The sequence below is a fragment of the Mesitornis unicolor genome, unplaced genomic scaffold (genome assembly GCF_000695765.1).
Source record: "Mesitornis unicolor isolate BGI_N332 unplaced genomic scaffold, ASM69576v1 scaffold49219, whole genome shotgun sequence".
NCBI lineage: Eukaryota > Metazoa > Chordata > Aves > Mesitornithiformes > Mesitornithidae > Mesitornis > Mesitornis unicolor.
Window position 1 is genome coordinate 3,982 of NW_010208839.1, and position 17,739 is coordinate 21,720.

Consider the following 17,739-nt stretch of genomic DNA (forward strand, 5'->3'; position numbering starts at 1 on the left):
TCAGGCTGCCATCCTCATCCCACCAACCTGATGTGGGAGGCAGCAGCAGGCACAGGGAGGGAAAATCCGCCTTTCCTAGCCTCACCAGCCCTGCCCACGTTCCCCGAGCTCAGCTGTGGCTCTCCCCAGGTTGTGTGGAAAGCCATCAGGTACCTGTCTGGCTGTGGCTTTCCTTCAGCTCCGCCAGAGCCGAGTCCAGTGATCCCAGGGACTGCCGGTGGTACTGGGCTTGGATTTCCAGCAGCTGCCAGATAGCGAACATGCAAACAGTTCAGCACTGGCACCTCCTTGGAGAGACCCCTTCCCCAGGACATTGCACCCACATGGAGACAGGGTGGATGGGGGAGCTGCAAGGGGAAACCTCTGGGGTTCATTGGATCGTGGCTACAGTGAGGGGTAAAGGGCAAATTGGAGATGGAGGGGTCATCTGGACAAGCCACTTGATTTGCAGTTGGTGCTAGCAGTGCATGGAGCAAGGCCAGCTTTGGGCATCTGCTGGTGCTTGGGGCTGTCCCCTACCCTGTTTGTGGAGCTTGGTGTGGATGAGGACAAGGCTGGGTTCATACATATACCCCAGGAGATGTTCACATGTGGAGGAGGAGTGCAAGAAAGGACTTACTCTGATGAAGTAGCTGGCGTAGCTGTCCTCTTTGGTGGAGAAGTGGTAGAGGTCAGCCATGTACTCATCCTGGGAAGGGAGACACAGAGAAGAGCAACCTTCTACCACCTCCCTGGCACTCAAAGAAGAGGGGATGTCTTCACAGAGCCCCCCATCTGGGCCATGAGTCACCCAGCCAGGATCTCTTGGGGTGGGGAGGCAGGCTGGGACCACATGGGGATTCCTCCTTGCACCCCATCGCTTGCATTTGGGCAGCATCAGTGATGTGCTGGCTGGCTGCACCTGTCTTGGTGTGGGGTCACCTTGGATGGAGCCGCTGCAGGGGGATGATGTTCTCACCTTGCACTGCTCCACCTTCCTCTTCACCTCCTCCTCCTCTTCCTTCAAGGTCTCCAGTTTGTTGGCAGCAGAAGACGCCCCAGGGCCAGCGCCAGTGCCGGAACTGTTGCTGGAGCTCTTGGCAGCTTGGTTCAGCCTTTGGGGTGGGAGAGAAGAGGCACACCCACAGCCTCAGCACCAGGACACATGGTGAGATGGGCATGCAGAAGGGGTATGGGGACCACGAGGGGGATGGCAAGTCACGGTACTGCCCGGCGGTGGCTTTCCTAGGCCAGCACCCCTCACTTTGCTTCCCCAGAGCAAGACGCTGCTGCACCAAGAGGTGCTACCTGGTCAAGATGGGGAGCACTCAGCACAGCTGAAACACCCACCCAGAGGCTGTAGGACCCTTCCTGAGCCCTGTTGCTGAGATATTCTCCCCTCTCCTCCCTTCAGTCACAGAAAGGGCAGTGTGGAAACCAGCCACCAGTGACCCACAGCTTCCTCTCTCCCCTAACTTGACCGCAGCATCCCATGTGCCCTGCAACCCTCCCAGCTGTAGTGTGCCCTGTACCGGCTCTTGATGGTGTTCCAGTCAGAGATCAACTTCTGGAGGGTCTTCTTGCGCTTCAGGATGATGGGGAGCTCCTCCTGGGGGAGAGAGGGGCCAGAGGGAGTCGCAGAGGCCTGGGGAAGTGGGAAGGGGAGGTGGGATGGGAGAGCAGAGCTAGGAGGGCAGCCAGGGCTACCTCGCTGAGCTTGTTGAGCGGCTGCAGGACATCGCGCTCCAGAGCCATCTCGAACTCGGCCAAGATTTTAGCCAGCGAGCTCTGTATGCAGCAGCCCATCTCCAGGGCTCTCCTGTGCAGGGGACAGAGGCAAAATGACTGTGGGCTGGAGCCGTGCCATGCTCTTACACAACACCCCCATACCCATGCGGGACCTTGAGCCAGCCCCCGGCCGCCTCTGGCACTGAAGGCTGAAGGTGCTGGGTTCCTTCTCCCACTGCAACATCAACATTTGCTCTGAGGACAGGGTTTGACAGCTCAGCTGGGCCATGGGAGCCCCTGAGCCAAGACTGTGGCTATGCCAGGGTCTTTCAGAGTTACCCCCAGCCCTTTCTCCAACCAGCACTTACCCAAGGCTGGACTCTGTGTCCAGCTCCTTGAAGCTCTCAGCCATCGTCATGGACAGAGCCATCAAGGGCAGCTTCTTCTGCATGGGAAAGGGATGGTGAGCTGGTGTGTGGCAGCTCCTTCCCCATAAAGCATGCCACGATGGCATGGGAGAAAGTGGCCAAACCCTGCACTAGGTCCCTACATCCAGCCCATCCAGCCCCATTGGCCCTAAGTTCTGAGGAAGGGCCCTTGAAAGTTCCTTCAACTGGAATCAGGATCCAAATAGCTAAAGAAGGCACTGAGGCTCCATAGTTGATTAGAAAACCTCCAGTCTTCTCTAAAATAGTCCTCTGTGGAAGACCATGACACTGATGGAGGCCCTCACCAAGCTCAGCCCTGCCATGGCTTCAAATGTACGGAGCAGTTTAATCACCAAGAATAATTAAGCCAAGCTGGGGCTTATCAGGCTGCCAATAAGAGAGGAACCCACAAAATCTTTGAGGGCATAAGGAAAGTGCAGGAGGATCCACTGTTTGCTTCCTGGACAAGGGCTGGTGAGCACCAGCTGGGAAAAGGGTGACAAGTTCAAACCAAGGAGGAAGAAGTGGTGGCAACACTGTGCCTGACCACACTGTGGTGCTCCTCACCGCAGGGCATCATCAGTGCCAGAGGTTCACAGGGGTTCAGGAAGGGACACAGACAACAGGGCTTTGGAGGCTTATTCAACACAAAGACAGGCCTCAGTTAGTGATGGTTGAGAGCATTGCCCTGCTCTGCTCTACCTGGGCACCTGCTGGTGGCTGCTGCTGGAGATGGGACCTTGGCTGGGCTTTAGGCCACCCTTCAGCAAAGCATAGAGAGCAGGGGCCTTGCATCCCCTTTGGTGACAGGGGACAGAGCTGGGGCAAGCGCAAGCTGCGGAGGGAGGACTCCACTCACCACTCGCTTGTCCATCTCAGATCCGCACTGACCCTGCAGACAGGCCTGGAGCCTCTTGGACACACTGTGAGCTGCTCGCTTGGCCGGCTCGATCCTCTGCTCAATCTGGGGGTGGAAAGGTGAGATTGGGGAAGCCCTTTCGCCAACTGTGGGTGCTCTGAGGGCATGTCCCCACCACCCAGCTTTGGGCATGAATGAAGCCCATCCAGCTTCCCACCACAGCCCAAAGTATCCCTGCTCCAGCTCCTGGTCAGGATTCATCCCTCTGTGAGCAGCTGGGGAAGACCTTTTCCCATAGCAGGAACCATTGCCTTAACACCGTGGTCCTGGAGTCATCCTCCAGGCCTGCAGGCAGATCCCAGCCCCGTGATTTGGATGTGCCAGCTGGGCACATCGCAGGCAAGCATGGGGCAGGCTCCCACACCCAAACACAAGCAGGCACATGCCTGGTGGCCCAGCCCGCCCTTCACCTGCAGCAAATCTTCAGGCAGGAGCTCAGTTGCTTCTTGGGCTCTGTGGAGGAAGGAGAAAGAGTCATCAGTGGATGGAGACGACCTCCACTCAGCCTGCTCAGGAAGGCAGGTCCTTATGCATCCCACCCGCTTCTCTTTGAGCTCCTGGGAGCAGGAGATGCTGGATATGGCCTGGATCATCATACACAAGGCTACGGGCAGAATGAGCCTGGGGGTGTGAGAACAGCAGAAGCAGGGCAAGCCAATCTTGCTGGCTGGTGGACATCCCATCAGGCAGGGCTTCCAGTCAAAATGTCCGGATGTGGCCTGCTTTTTGGAGACAGGGTGCCATCATGGCCATGGTGGGATGTTGGCTGGTGAAACCTTCTACCCCTGACCGCCCACCTCTGTCCTGAAGGCAAATCCAGGGCAGTGCTGTCTGAGCCTGCCACACATCTTTGTAGGCCAGGGTAGTCACCAGCTGTGAGGCCATCAGTGTTGGAGCAAGGATACCTTTGTGGCCAAGCTGGGGACTGAGACCAACACCAGCCCCTCCAGAAACACCTACATGAAACCAGCTTTCTGCTCAGTTTTGCAGCAGGTATTAGGAGCGAATCTGGCAAAGGAATCCTCTGTTCTGCAGCAAATTCTGCTCTAAACGAAATTCAAAACCCACCAGTGGCCATCACCACCAAACCTCCCTGATGTCTCATGGAAGAAGCCTTGCTTCATGGCTCGCTGTCATTGCTACACCCTGGGAACCCCATTTGCTTTCTCTCTGCTGCTGCTGCTGCTTTTTTGCCAGTTCATGTTTCTCTCTTTTCACCCCCCACCAGAGCCGATGCAAGATGAGGCTGTGGAGCCGCAGGAAACGGGGGCGGCTTGGTTGAAGGCAACCAAAATCACGTGAGACCACAGCCTGTGGAGGAGAGGCTCTGCAGCGGGTGAAGAGCTCGCTCTTAGACTGCATGAGCTGCTTGAGACCTCTTGTATGCCCGGCATTAAATGAAAGAGAGGTGTATCTAAGAGAAGCCTTGAGAGAGCAAGGATGGGAATGATATGCTCTCCTCAGGGGAATGCAAGAAGAGCAAGAAGCCACCAGGATGTAGAAGCTGCTTCCCTGTGGCTGCTCTTCCAGGCTGGCTTGAGGACCTCAGTGGTGCAGGGATGCAGTTGGTCCCACTCAGCTTCCCAGCAGTGGGGAACCTGTGGAGGTGGCTGTAGAAAAGAGGGAGTGAGGGGGCTGGGAAGGGAGGGCCCAGCCCTGTAATTTCAGTTCTGGGTTTTGCAAGGGGAGAGCTTTGGAAAGCCAAAGAGATAAATAAGGAAGCGGTGGAGGTAGGATGGGGCCGGAAGGTTTTTTTGTGAAGCTGTAAGTCCTCCATGGGTCCTCTCAGGAGCCCTGGCCCTCTCCTTAAAGGGCATCCTGGGTCACCTGAACTGCTGGGCCAACTAGAGCTGTGCAGGGCATCTGGCTCCTATGGGGCTTTCTGGGCTCAGCAGGGAGGGCAGGTCCCAGCTCCTAACACCCTCCTGGTTACCTCACAGCCAAGGCCATGTGGCTGGAAGGTCCTTCCCCATTGTCCTCACATCCTGTGGAAGCCAATCTTGGAGAAAACCTGTTTCCAGGTGGACACAGCATCTGAGGACCCTGAGAGAGGTAGCCAGGTTTGGGGATCATGTCCCTGCTAAGCAGAACCAGTGCAGCCTTCCTGCAGCCCCTTGGCTCACGCTGAAGATGCTCTAAATCCAGGGTCATTCCCCCCTTTCCCTTTTTCCCTCACCACTGGCCCTGGGAGGTCAGTCCAGCCCCAGCACAAGCCCTCCAGGTCCCACACCCCACTCCCTCACAGCCCTCCAGCACGGGTAATGGAAGAGCCCTTACCTGCTGGTGATGTTGGGGTGGGACAGCTGCTGCCGCATCCGATTGAACTGCCTCTTCATCATCTTGAGAGCTTGGAGGAGACCACGAGAGCTGCTCCGCTCGGTTGTACCTGCTCAGCACCCCTCGGTGACACTTGGCATCAGAGGCTGGCAGCTCCTTGGCTCCCCGGAGCTGCTCTGCCCTTGCTTTTCCCCGAGAACCGTTCCTTCCTTGCTCCCCTCCTTCCTCCTTCCCTCGTTCTCCCTTTTTCTGCTTCCCTGACTGGTCCCCTCCCTCGTCCCTCCCCAGGGATGCCCTCCCTGCTTTCTCTTCCCCTCCCTTGGGCTCCCTTCTCTTGCTCCCTCTCTTTTTCTGTGTTTCCTTCCTCTTCTGCCTGCCCCTCTGCCGCAGAGCAGGTAAGAGCAGCTCAGGGCTCCTGCTCTGCTCTGTGTTCCTGTCACCACCCCACAAGTATAAATAACTTCAGCCCAGCCTCAAAGGGGAAATATTATTACAGCAAACACGTAACAAGGCAGGACAAGCACACGCTGCTGCCGAGCCCGAGTGAAGGGCCCACGCTCTGTTTCTTGCTCTCTGCCTCAGCCAGGGTGGTTTTTCCCTCCTTTTGCCTTGCCTATCACCAGCTGTGCCGCGGGGCAGCCCATGGCCATGCCAGCTGGCTGTGAAGCACATTTGGGATGCCCAACGTACATCCTGCCCTGCCTGGTCACCCAAACTTTGCCAGCACCCCTCAGGCACCTCTCTGTGCCTGTGGGCGCAGCTCCATCCCCTCTCCACTATGACATGTAACCCTTACGGTGACAAATGCAGGAGGGCGAGCAGCAAAGCTACCCCTACAACCCCTTCTGTGCACCCCTGCCCTGCTTTCCCTCCTTGCTGTGTTGCTGAGGCTCTCTGTAGCCCAGTGCAAAGCTGTGGCCAAGAGCTGTTTGGGAGAGGCCCCCTTCCTCCTCCCGCTCCCCCCACCGCTGCCAGGGCTCCGCCGAGCGGGGCAGCTGGGCCAAGCACAGAACAGCAGCACCCATACACCACAAACTCCCAGTTCCCAGGCTCGGGTGGTGCCTGCTCTCCGCAGAGCTGCACCAGGGCTCAGCTTTTTTTTTTTTTCTTTTTTGGTCTAAAAACATCCCCCTCACACCGCCGCCACCTCTGCTCCTGGCTCTCCAAGGTGTAAACCTCGCCTTATCTCTGGCTACCTGCAGCTGGGACTTTCCTCCTTCAGCGCTGAGAGATAGCAGAGGTTGCTGCCGGCCGGGTTGCGCTGCTGGCAAAGGAACCAGCACCCGAGACGGAAGTGGTCAGTTTGCAAGCAGATCAGACAAGCAGCAAAAGAGGCAGAAGGGTCACTGCACCTGTTCTCCAAAGCCTGAGGAGCAATAATTTGGCGGCTGCCATGCTCTGCTCCTTCTTAGTGAAGGGGAAGCCTCCAGCGAGTGCATAGCAGAGCAGTGCTGGACCTGTTTTCAAGCAAGGACTGAGCAAGTGAGCACTGTTCTCGCTGCCTGAACACAGAGTTGCTCTAAACCTGTAGCCATGGGGGTGTTCCTAATGGGCATTGTGGTTGCTGAAAGCAGGAAGGGCTTCAAGTGCCTATTGCTAAGACACAGAAAAACCCTCATCAGACCCTTGCTGTCTGAAGCAGGTGGTGGCCAAGCCGTGGCCTCTGTTCTCCGGTGCAATATCACTGACTTGCTCCCAGCCCCAGGTTGCTGCTTGTGAGAGGAGATCCCCTACGCTTCACCAAAACTACCCTGGGGAGCCCCTTCTGAGAGGCAGCCCTGACGAAGAGGAGGAAGTGCTGCTACCAACAGTGGTGAAGCTGCAAATGGCTGTGTGGGGCACGGGAACAAGCCCAAACCCTGATCCCCGTGGGCTGTGGGGCACCAACCCCTGCCCACCACCTCTGTCCAGGAAGGGAGGGAAGCAGGCAGCAGCCAGTTCACAGCCTGGATGTGATTCTGCTCTCAAACAGGAAATGAGAGCTGGTGGGGGACTTCCACCATCTCCTCTCCCTGCTCATGGAAGTGGGGAAATCATTGTGGCAAGGTCCTGGGTGACTGAGGGAGGAATTAGAGGGTTGCGGGGGCAGGATTTGAGCTGGGTATGAGCCCTCGCAAGGTGAAATCAGCTCCTCCTCAGTCAGGAAAAGCAAGGGAAAACTAATTTCTTGGGTCAAAAGGCAGAAGGACAGGATCAGGAAAGAACTCTTTATTTCCCATAAATACAGCAGATTCTTCGCGCCGGGCGTTTCGTTTTAAATGTTTGTTTTCTTCCATTTACAGAATTTTGCACTGAAAATATATACAAGTCTGTTCAAGAACCAAACAAGATCTGCAAAGAAAAAACCCATACAAAACCCTGAAAAGAGACCAGAAAGGGAAGTAAGACACAGCAGAACCCCAGCATAAAGACCTTGCTTCCCCCTCTCCTCTACCAGCTCCAAGCCACCTTACCTTCGCTGGCCCCAAGTCAAAAGCACAAGGCACCCCCTGCTCACCTCCATCTCGCACCGGCCTCCTACCTCTGGCAAGCCAATGCAGGGCACAGCTTGCCCCTACTTTTAAGATCACGCCCTGTTAAAACCAGTTTAGGGATGAGAAGTAGCTCCTGTGGTCACAGGTCCCATGGGGATGAGGATTGCTCAGGATGTGCCATCCCCTGGTCTCCTCCGTGCCTGCAGATCCCCGCTCTTGTGTCACAGTGATCAGGCGCCTGGGGCGAGCCCCCTCCCCATGGCAGGGAGCTGGGGCAGCCCACAGCTGCGGGTGAAAGTGCGCAAGGCACAGCTGTACATCCTCCCCGTACCCCCCCAGTGCAAAGCTGGGCTCCCAGTGCAGAGCTTAGTGGTGCCCTCTGGTGATGGGCTGGGCTCGTCTCTTCTCGACTCCCAGCCCAGCACCTATGCCATGGTGAGAAGACACTGAAGGGCTGAGAAAGCCCCCTATCCCACACTCTCCAGCCAAGCCAGGCCGAGGAAGACCATGTGCTACTTCCTCTCCTTGTTGGGCAGGAGGCTGTGGGGAGACTCAGCTGTCCCCAGCATACCCCTCTCAGTGCCTGCATGCGGGACAGAGTCCAGCAGCAGTCCCCAAAGCTTGCTGTGGGAGATAAAAGCACGTGGGAAAGGTGTGGGGGCTTCCTCGCTGTGGGGGCTCAATGCCCAGGAGCTCCAGCTGAAGGGGACGGGAAGGCACAGAGCAAGCCCTTCCCAGTACCCAGGGCTCCCCCCCAGGACCCACCTCCCACCAACAGCTCTGTAAGCAGCTGGAAGAAGGGGGACAGGGGAAGATCACCCCCCCAAATAACAGGCAGCTGCCTGCTCTCTGGTGCTGGAGAGATGTCCAGTCTCTGCCCAGCTTTGTTCTGCACCAGCTCCAGTGTGATCCCACCAGACACGGAATCACTGGGGCCCAGCTCCAAGGAGGGGGGGCAAGGGGGACAAGAGGGAGCACCACAGAGCATGAAGCAGCTGAAGGGCTGGGAAGCATGGAGGGGGACCGACAAGGAAAAGGATCTTCCTTTGCTAGGCCTTGCCCCAGGCTGAGGCTGTTAAGCTCCCTCTCCTTGTCCCCCACTGTACCTTGGGGGAAAGCAGGGTTAGAAGAGAAGCTGGACAGACTGGGGAGGGAGCAACACCTTTGGAAGAGCAGGGAAGGCAACTGTTCACCCACTCACAGCTTTCCACTCCACTCCTAGGTCCTGTGGGTTGAACAGCTCCTGGCATCTCTGCTCTCCTCCATAAGGCACGCTCCCTCTGGCCCTTGCCCGGCCATCTGGAGAATAGAGCGTGAGCAGCAGCCCCCCACCCTCCCTCCCCATCTCCTCTGGCTGCTCCAGCCCCACAGGGCTGGCTTCTCAAAATCTCTGCAGTGTAGTGCCTGCAACACACAGCCCTAGAGGTTTCCCCAGGACTCAGGCAGGGGGAACTGGTCCACATCCCCCATTTCATTGTAGGTTTGCTCTCCCATGGTGAAGGTCAGCTTGTACCGTAGCCTCACTTTCTCCTGGAGACAGGGGAGAAAGGATAAGCAATCAGGTGGGGAAGAAAGTCATGAGGCACAAACCCTTCAAGGTCTCTAGGAAGCTGCAGAGAGCGGAGGGAACAGGGACAGGGTAATAGGGCTTTGCCCAGGCAGCAAGACCAGCCTGCTCATGCCCCAGGGACAGTGCAGTTACCTTCTGTGGGTTAGCAAGCAGCAGGACTTGTGTGATGGCACTGGGGTGGACAATGGGGTTGAACGCTGGCAGCTCCGTGCCTGAGGGAGGCTGTAGCTTCACCTTCATCACCTAGGGAGAGACAAGAGCAGCCCACATTCCTGAGGGGACTTGGCAGCCAGAGACCCAGCTCCTGTATTTGGGGGGCTTCCACTGTCTAGTCAAAGAGAAATACATTGTGCTGGTTGCTGCTAATCTGAAGGCAACACAACTCACTCTTGGCCCCACAGAGCTCTCTCCACTCGCCCTGCCTTTCCTGCAATGGGAGACTCACACTTCATCCCAGCAGCCAGCTTACCTTGGGGACGGCAGACTGAAAGACGATGTTGCGGATGGGCTGCGGGGCCGTGCTAAGCATAGAAATCACCACCACCAGCACATCGGGCCTCTCGGGCAGGGAATCCTTAGCAAAGTGGAAGAGGACACGGAAGCCGTGCTGATCATACACAGTCACAGGGAGGATGCTGCCTGTGGGAATAGCAGGGACAGGCAGCAGTCAGCCAGGAGGGCACTGGCCCTGCAGCGACCTTTCATCACCAGAACTCCATGGTTTGTTCCCCCCCAAGCTTGCCCCACTCTTTCACCCAGACTCACTGGGTTTGATTGACTCCAGAGGCACAGTGATGTTGGCCAGCGAGATCTCCTGGGGCAGCGTGGTGGCAGGAGGCCGTGGTGGGACTGCAGTACTTCCTCCTGCTGATGTGGTGACAGCTTTTGGAAGTGCAGCAGGAGCAGGCAGCTCTGAGGTCAGGGGCAGCGTGGGGTTGGGGGAAATGCTCTGGAGCACAGGCAGAGCACTGGGATTGTGGGCTGTGGTGCCAGAGCTGCTCCTGTTCTGGAGATCCCTCAGGGTGAGCCGGGGGGGTGGCTGCTGCTTCTCCCTGTAGGGAGAGAGCGAGCGAGCAAGGAGTGGAACAGGCCACTGAAATGTCATGTCCAGCATCCCAGAAATGGAAAGGACAGGGAGAGATGCAAGATTTGACCTTCCCCTGCTTACCATCGCACTTGCTGGGACTCTGGAGGCAGTGACTGTTGCAGCAGAGTCTTGCCCAGGAGGTCCAGGTCATCCCAGCCACTGGTAAGAGGAGAAGGGTTGGGGGAGGATGCGCCAGCATCTGCTTTGACTGGTGGTGTTGCCATGATAGGGGCAATACCGAGCTCGTTGCTATCTGATGACTGTAGAAAGAGTGCACAGGAGAGCCCCCCAAACAGGGTTGCAGATCAGCACCAACCACAAGACCTGGGATGCTTCCCTGCCTACTCTATTCTACCTCCCCACCTTCTGCCCCGGCTCCCAGCACATTACCTGGAAGCTGTTCCAGCCACTGCTGTCAGCAGCCTGAGCAGGATGCGGTGCTGGGTCATTCAGGCCTGTGAGGGTAAAAGCAGACGTGAAGAAGCTTAGCTACCAAGCGGGTAAGAGCATTAAACGAGACCTGAACAAGGCACCTGTTACCAAGATCCCTCTGGTCAGACAAGATGCAGGAGCAGCAGGGCAGAACCACCAATATGGTCTCAAACCCTTGCCCTCAACCTTGCATAGAGGAGCACAGGGAGGGTAACAGTATTTTTTCCTGCCCAGAGATCCTAATTTACACTCTAATTTCTACCACAATTGGCAGAGAAGTGAATACTACTGGACTGACAAGTCCCACCTGCACCTGCGGGACCACATCGTCTACTTCATGCTGTTGTACTCAAAGCACCTATCTTAGGAAACAGACATTTGCTGGGAAAAGCAGGACCCTAGAGCCTTCCAGGACTGGCACTTCACAAGATTTCCATGTGCACAGTTCTGGAAGTCTCATGTGTCTGCTGCCAGCTATGACTTCAACTGCAAGGAGTAAATATGAGGCGCCTTGCAATCACATCTGGGGATGGCCATTGCATCACTCTTGATTTACCTGCCAGGTCAGTTTTCCCAGAGCAAATCAGAGGGCACATCACTGCAGGCTCTCTGACTAGTCAGGAAAACACCATGGGACTCAAGTTCAGAATCACAGCAGGGTCTTTTCCTCCTTCTCCCTCACACTAAATGAAGGCCACCTCTTGGTCTTTCATTATTCGTCTCTCCCAGAGCTTTCCCTTACTCATGCTCCTGCCACAAAGAGAACCATCCACGCAGACCATCCAGACTCAAGGAGAGAATAAAGAGCTTTTGCTCTGGCCTTCTCACCCAAAGACATGAGTTCATCATCCAGCAAGGAGACAGAGCCAGCTTGGTCAGTCACAGGGACTGCTGAACCACCTGAAAGAGTGGGCAAGGCTGGGTAGGAAGGGCCTGTTGCTGGAAGGTCCAGGCCTGACAGATCCAGAAGCGCTGAGGAGCTGCCTGCAAAGAAGGAACATGTTGAGAAACAAACTTTATGCAGTACTAATCCAGTGTGCTGAAGCACATTCCCATCTCTCCTCACACCTGGAGAGGGAACTCCCCCTCTGCTCTCTCTCCCAATTCCTTCTCTTCATGCATCAGTCATCTCCACAAGCCATTTCCTCATCTCACCAGCCCCACTCTGACCTCCTGCAGGTTTCATCTTCTCTTACATTGCAGGAAACCACTGACAGGGTCCCCCTGCTTGACCTTCCTGTCCCCATTCCTTAAGTCTCCTCACCTCGAAGGGGACCGGCCACTGTCTCCCCATTGATCTCTTCTCCCCGCACAAGCTGTTTGTAGAGATTGATCACCTGTGTCAGATTGTCATTGGCTTGCAGGATCTCCGCTGAAATGGAATAGGTGGGAAGTAAGTTTCAGAATGTGAAGAGTGACTTTTATGCCCCAACTCTGTCTATTCCTTCAAAGCAAAGCCCAGGGAGCTGACAGCAGCCCACTGCAGACAGCGTTTTTCCAATTGTTGCTGCAAACAGCATCCTGGTACACTGACACCTCCCTGGCTGTCTCAGCAGGACAAGCACAAGCATTGTTCCCACAGCAAAGCAGAGGACACCTGTAACACTGCTGATAGCTGCCACATGCCCCCGCTTAGCGTCAAGCCATAAACTCACTAACTTACAGCAAGCAGCCACCCCAAATAAGAGTGGTGGCTGCTGATAGGTGCCATACCACAAGCAGCCCAAGCACAAGTTCCCTGAAAGAAGATGAAGGGAGAAGGGGACAGAATGGGAAAGGCCAGAAACACTTACCCAGAGCTTCATCATTGTCTTCTGTGTCACTGGCGAGACGGAAAAGCATGGGTCTCATGCGCTCACAGCGCTGATACAGCTCCTGGGGGAGAGGAGAAAGGGGCACTGAGGTGAGCAGCAGGATGCTCAGCTGGGGATGCAAAACAGGTAGAAGGAACCTGAGGGCATAAGGGTCACCCATCTCTGCTAAGCCCAGGGAGGACGCTAGGCTGGGATGGTCTTTCCTCACCTTCATTAGGTCCTCATTGCTCTCTGTTGTCTCCCCCCTGCTGTAGTTTGTCACCATCTCTGTCAGCAGCTTCACGTTGTTGTTCACCTCCTCGATGGCATTCACCCTTTTAGAGATCTTCTCCATGCGCTTCTGATCCTGGAGAGGAAGAACACAGAGAAGGATGTCCTTGCTCTTGTCAGCAGCTTGGAGAGGAGGAAGGCTGGGCCAGCCAACACAGAAATGCTCTGGGCTAAGGCACAGCTGCCCTCAGGAGCTCCCCACTCCAGTGGAAAACTTCAGATCACCTCTGGGCCAATGCTTGCCACACAGGGGTGGAATTGCCACAGATCTAGCACTGCAGCAGGGCTTGGGCCACAGAAAGTGCCCAAAGCCATTCCCCCAAGTAGCCAAGGGATGGCAAAAATCACACAAAGACTCTTCAGCAGCTGCTGCTGCAAACTTCTGGGCAGAAGCTCCATAGGTCTGCATGAGGACAGAGACAAACTGCTCTCTTGGTGCCAACCACTGCCACCCAGAACATGACTCCCCAGCTCCCCTTCTCCCCAGCTGCACCTCCTGAACCATCTCCTTGATGAGCTTGTTGGCAGCCCGGAGATCCTCGGGATGGGAACTTTTCAGCAGACGAGCCAGTATCTGCAAAAGAGAAGGTACCTCTGAGCCCAAACTGAAGGGTGGCAGCCAGCATCACTCTTGCAACACCAGAGCCAGTGGAGTCACCCCTGCCCCAAACCCGTATCTGGCAGAAGCAGCAGGCGCCACCAGCCATTTGAAAGCCCAGCCATGGGAGCTTGTTGGCTACCAGAGACTAAGGAGAGAAGTACTACAACTGGTCTTTTTTCCTGTTGTGGTTCTGGTTGTGCAAGATGCATCTTTCCCTGAAGATTGCCTGCATTCCAAACCTGCCCGTCTGCTCAATATGCACCCTGAAGACCCTGGAGCACAGCAGCACGAGTACCCAGAGAGAGAGAAAGCCTAGTTCAACGTGGGGAATTGCTATGGGATTGCAATGGACTCCTGCTCAGATCTCTTCACATGCCACAGGTGCAACTGGTGAAGAGGGAGAGCTCCTACTTTCCCCTTCTGTGGTCAAAGAACAGTCCCACTAGCCACCTAAATATCCTCATTTACACGCTGTGACCCATGGAGGTAAAATACCTCCTCTGCAGCAAACTGGCATCACACTTCTGCTGCAAAACTAGACCCAAAGGAGCCTAATACTTGCTTAAACATATCAGCACTGATAAAGTAGAGGTTTGCCTGAGCGGTGACACAATTCTGATGGAAAGGCAATACAGGAGGGGTCCAGGAGGCTATAAGTAGTTGGCTAATAAGCAGATTGCAGTGCTAGGGGTGGAGAAGAGACAACAGCAGTAGTATCTGGGGCTAAGATTTAAACCTCATGGCCAGATAACTCAGAAGCTTGGAAATGGCACAGCAGAAAATCTCCCAGAATCCACTGGGCTAATGTCAGTGCTTCACCCTTTGAACCATCCTGCAGCTAAGGGCTCCAAAGGTCAAACAGACCCACATTCCGCACCTCTGGCCCTTTCCTTTGTCACAATTGCGGAGAGGGCCCTCAGCATTCTTGTGATGCATTTTCTGAAGGACAGCACGTGGAGCAGGGGCCTTGACTCTTTCTGGATCTCCACCCCAAGAGGACAGGAGATCCTGGAGCAGGGAAGATGATGTTTGCTACCCTTCTCCTTGGACTGAGCCCTTACCTTGGATTTCTCTTCATCATCAAAGATGATGTTCTTGGGCCGAGGTGGAGGAGGTGGAAAAGGAGCATCGTCAGGCAGTTTTGGGTCACATTTCACGATCCCTGCAGCAGAGACCAATGGAGAGGTCAGGAGAACTCACTCACTGGGGGATGGCACTGCCACCTAGGTAATTTCTTCACTTATGGACCACCAAACCCAGCTGAGACTGAGCGGGTTTGGGTCTGTTCCCACCACCCATCATCCTGGACTGTGTTTTCATGGAAGAACTGCCCCCCACTCCCCATAATACCCTCTCTTAGAAAAACGCAGCATCAACTGCCAAAACACTTGCAGCCCTTCAGCCCCAGCCCCTTCCAGTGCCATCTCCTGTAGGGAGCAGGCAGATGTCCCCTCCAAGCCATCAAGCAACTCAGACCACCAGCAACTCTCTGTGCCCAGCTAGGAGCCCCAAGGCACCTGCTCCTTCACCAGACTGGTGGATGTGCTGGGTCTGGGCACAGGAGTCTTTTTTCAGATCCTGCCTGGATGAAAACGGAGGAAGGACAAACCATCTGTCCACCTCTCTCTTTCAGCACACTGCCTCTCACCTTGTTTCTTAAGCATCTGGTAGGCCTCTGAGATCTTCACCTCGTGAGGCAGCCCTAATGTCCAGCTGTACATCAGCTCCAGGATCTTCGACTTCACTTTTTCTGGTGTCCGGCTGCCAAGATACTAGAGGAAGAGAGAAGAGGTGACTTGAAGCTGATCTGAGCCGTTGCAAGCATGGTCTGTTCCTCTCCTCCCCTCCCCCAGGAGAAGTGAGACCGTTCCCAACAGCACAAGGAGGGGGAAAGAGGAAGCAAGCAGGAAAGCTCATGAGGCCCTTGCAACACGTCCTATGCTGTGCCTGGTTTCCACCACAGGAAATGCAAGAGGTGGGAGAAATGCTGCAGCATCAGCACCTCAATGACACTCAGGGACAGGTCGGAAGGCTCATGTGGGTCTCTGTTGCCTTGTGGAGGAAAGGGTGCTGCTTACAGAAGCTGCTCAGCAAGGCAGCCCTTCAGGAACGAGCAGACAGCCCGGCTGGGAGGGGAAGGACTGTGGGCAAGGGTCTGTGGGGTAGGGCCCAGCCCTTTCTCTCAGGGACACACTTTAGAGCTCGGTGTGCCCCATGACCAGCACCCAATGGTGAGATGTCCAAATATTTCAGTTTCCCCCCTGCCATACAATCATCTGTCACCCTTCTCCCATGGGTCTGCTGGGCACCAGTGGTAGAAACAGTGCATCTGCCACCAGAGGCCAGCAGCTTAAGGCAGAGAACATTCTCTAGGGCACCTAGCAAGAGGACTTTGGGGTGCTGCTGTCACTGTCTCTGGCTATTCATCGTCACTGATCACAAGCTGTGACTGGCAGTTGAAGGTTTTCCTTAGTCATAATTAGTTTGTGTTCCCTTAACTCTATCCTTGCTGATGTCAACTGCCTTGACTGAGTAGGAGAGCGCACACAGTTTGTCCTGCTGCAAAAACAGCAGCCTCAGCAGAGGAGCAGGTAATGACTTGGTGCTTCAGATGGACTTGCCAGAGCACCACTGACCAGGCCTGGGCTTGCCCTCTGAGAATGTCTCAACCAGACTGGGACACCTCAGAGAGAAATGGTCACGATGTCAAAGCTGAGGGAGGTTCCTGAGCACGTGCAGCACAGACAGAGCCCAACAGAGATGCAGGGAAGGTGACTCCAGGCACATACATGAGCTCAGCAGTCTCACAGGCACTGATTACATCATGTCTAGCTGGCTCTCAGTTACCTGCATCAAGAATCAGCCTGGAGCAGAGGGGTGAAAGCTCACCTTCCCACTGGAAAAAAATCACTAGGGAATGAGGACTAAATGTCCCACTAGCACTGTCCTGTTTCCCCCACATCCCAGCAGGTGTCTGACCTTTCTGCTCAGCCATCACTCCTTCCCAAAGCCCTCCTGCCACCAGGCTCCAGTCCCCTCCAGCACAGTGTCCTGAGACCCACCTTGGGTGACACCACTTTGATGAGTTCATTGAGGAAGCGGAACTTGCCCACCTCGTCATGGAAGCGCTTGCCACAGCTCTTCATGCAGGACTCCAGCACCTGGGAAGAGGGGGCCAGATAAGCTCCGGCATGGGGTCAGCAGGAGGTTTAGGAGCCAGCTCCCTCCTGCTCCCACCCCACCTGGCACAGGGCCTGTAACTATCCTAACAGCAGCATGGAGGGACACCACCTTTCCCTCCCAAGTGGCCAATCGCTCTTCCAAGAGGAAGCAAGAAGATTTTTGTCTTCCCATTGGGAACAAAAAGCTTCCCATTGACTTCAGTAGGATAGGATCTTTCCTAGGAAAAATATCTTTCCTACCAGACACCCCTGCTCTCCTGTGACACCACCTTCAGCCCCATTCCCACCCAAGGGCTCAGGCATTCCAGGGCTTTCCCAGAGGAAGTTCAAAGCTTGCCATGCTCCTCCACTCAAACCTGAGCAACCCCACATCCTGGCTCTCCATCTAGTTCTACCAGTGTGCAGATGCCCTTACCGTGAGGGCCTGGATAGCTTCCCATTCCTGCGGAGACTGGATCTTGTGGGCAAGAAGCCGGGTAGCAAGTGGAGGACTGGAAGGAGCGAGGCGAAAAACAAAGCTAACTGGTTACTGATGCAAAAACCTGGTACCTGTGTTTCTATCTAGGAATCCAGAGTTGAAAACCACATTGCAAGTTTAAGGCACTGATAAGGCACTAAAACCCTGTGGGAATCTTCTGTTAGTGGACTGGATCCCCCCCACCCAACCCCAGTTTGAGGGGCTTTGTGCCTACTCAGCTCTCAGGACAACCCCACTGAGTATTGCCAGGTGGGCAATCACAACCCAGTCTCAGGACCTGGCACAGCCTGGGGCAGGCAGACGCACTCACCCCTCTAGCTCCTTATTGAGCTGCTCGCAGAAAGCATTGATGCCATCCCAGTCCAGGTCCTTGTTCAGGGGGTTTGTCGCTTTGTCTGTGGGTGGGAGAACGGGACAGTGAGAAAGGCAAATCCCTTCCCACCGATTCCTCCTATATGCATCCACAGAGGATGGCGTGGAAGGAAAAACACCCTCGTGTC

The 17,739-nt window shown here is 55.5% G+C and overlaps 2 protein-coding genes across 4 annotated transcripts in view; both read right to left on the minus strand.

Moving 5' to 3' along the window:
- SH3BP1 (SH3-domain binding protein 1) overlaps window positions 1-5,393 on the minus strand; it is an 8,768-nt gene extending 3,375 nt beyond the window's left edge. The window contains exons 1-9 of the mRNA XM_010192643.1: window positions 5,332-5,393; window positions 3,465-3,507; window positions 2,995-3,099; window positions 2,076-2,152; window positions 1,687-1,798; window positions 1,512-1,588; window positions 959-1,094; window positions 620-688; window positions 154-244 (exon numbers count right to left, since the gene is read on the minus strand). Coding sequence (XP_010190945.1) covers window positions 154-244; window positions 620-688; window positions 959-1,094; window positions 1,512-1,588; window positions 1,687-1,798; window positions 2,076-2,152; window positions 2,995-3,099; window positions 3,465-3,507; window positions 5,332-5,393 — 772 coding nt within the window. The remainder of the gene's footprint in view (window positions 1-153; window positions 245-619; window positions 689-958; window positions 1,095-1,511; window positions 1,589-1,686; window positions 1,799-2,075; window positions 2,153-2,994; window positions 3,100-3,464; window positions 3,508-5,331) is intronic.
- Window positions 5,394-9,224: 3,831 nt separating this feature from the next.
- Window positions 9,225-17,629, minus strand: GGA1 (golgi-associated, gamma adaptin ear containing, ARF binding protein 1). 3 transcript variants are annotated; one of them, XM_010192641.1, is made up of 17 exons: window positions 17,550-17,629; window positions 17,177-17,252; window positions 16,642-16,740; window positions 15,228-15,351; window positions 14,641-14,741; window positions 13,472-13,552; window positions 12,917-13,054; window positions 12,688-12,769; window positions 12,159-12,266; window positions 11,723-11,878; window positions 10,853-10,917; window positions 10,552-10,722; window positions 10,311-10,423; window positions 10,141-10,223; window positions 9,845-10,014; window positions 9,508-9,618; window positions 9,225-9,335 (listed from the first exon to the last, which is right to left on the minus strand). In XM_010192641.1, exons 3-17 carry the CDS (start codon window positions 16,723-16,725, stop codon window positions 9,225-9,227), a joined length of 1,698 nt encoding a protein of 565 aa, XP_010190943.1. In that variant the 5' UTR covers window positions 16,726-16,740; window positions 17,177-17,252; window positions 17,550-17,629. The 3 variants fall into 3 exon arrangements, with proteins under 3 accessions (XP_010190943.1, XP_010190942.1, XP_010190944.1); XM_010192640.1 differs by having other exon boundaries at window positions 10,311-10,427; window positions 10,544-10,722; XM_010192642.1 differs by lacking the exons at window positions 11,723-11,878; window positions 12,159-12,266 and having other exon boundaries at window positions 10,311-10,427; window positions 10,544-10,722.
- Between the last annotated feature and the right edge of the window lie 110 nt (window positions 17,630-17,739).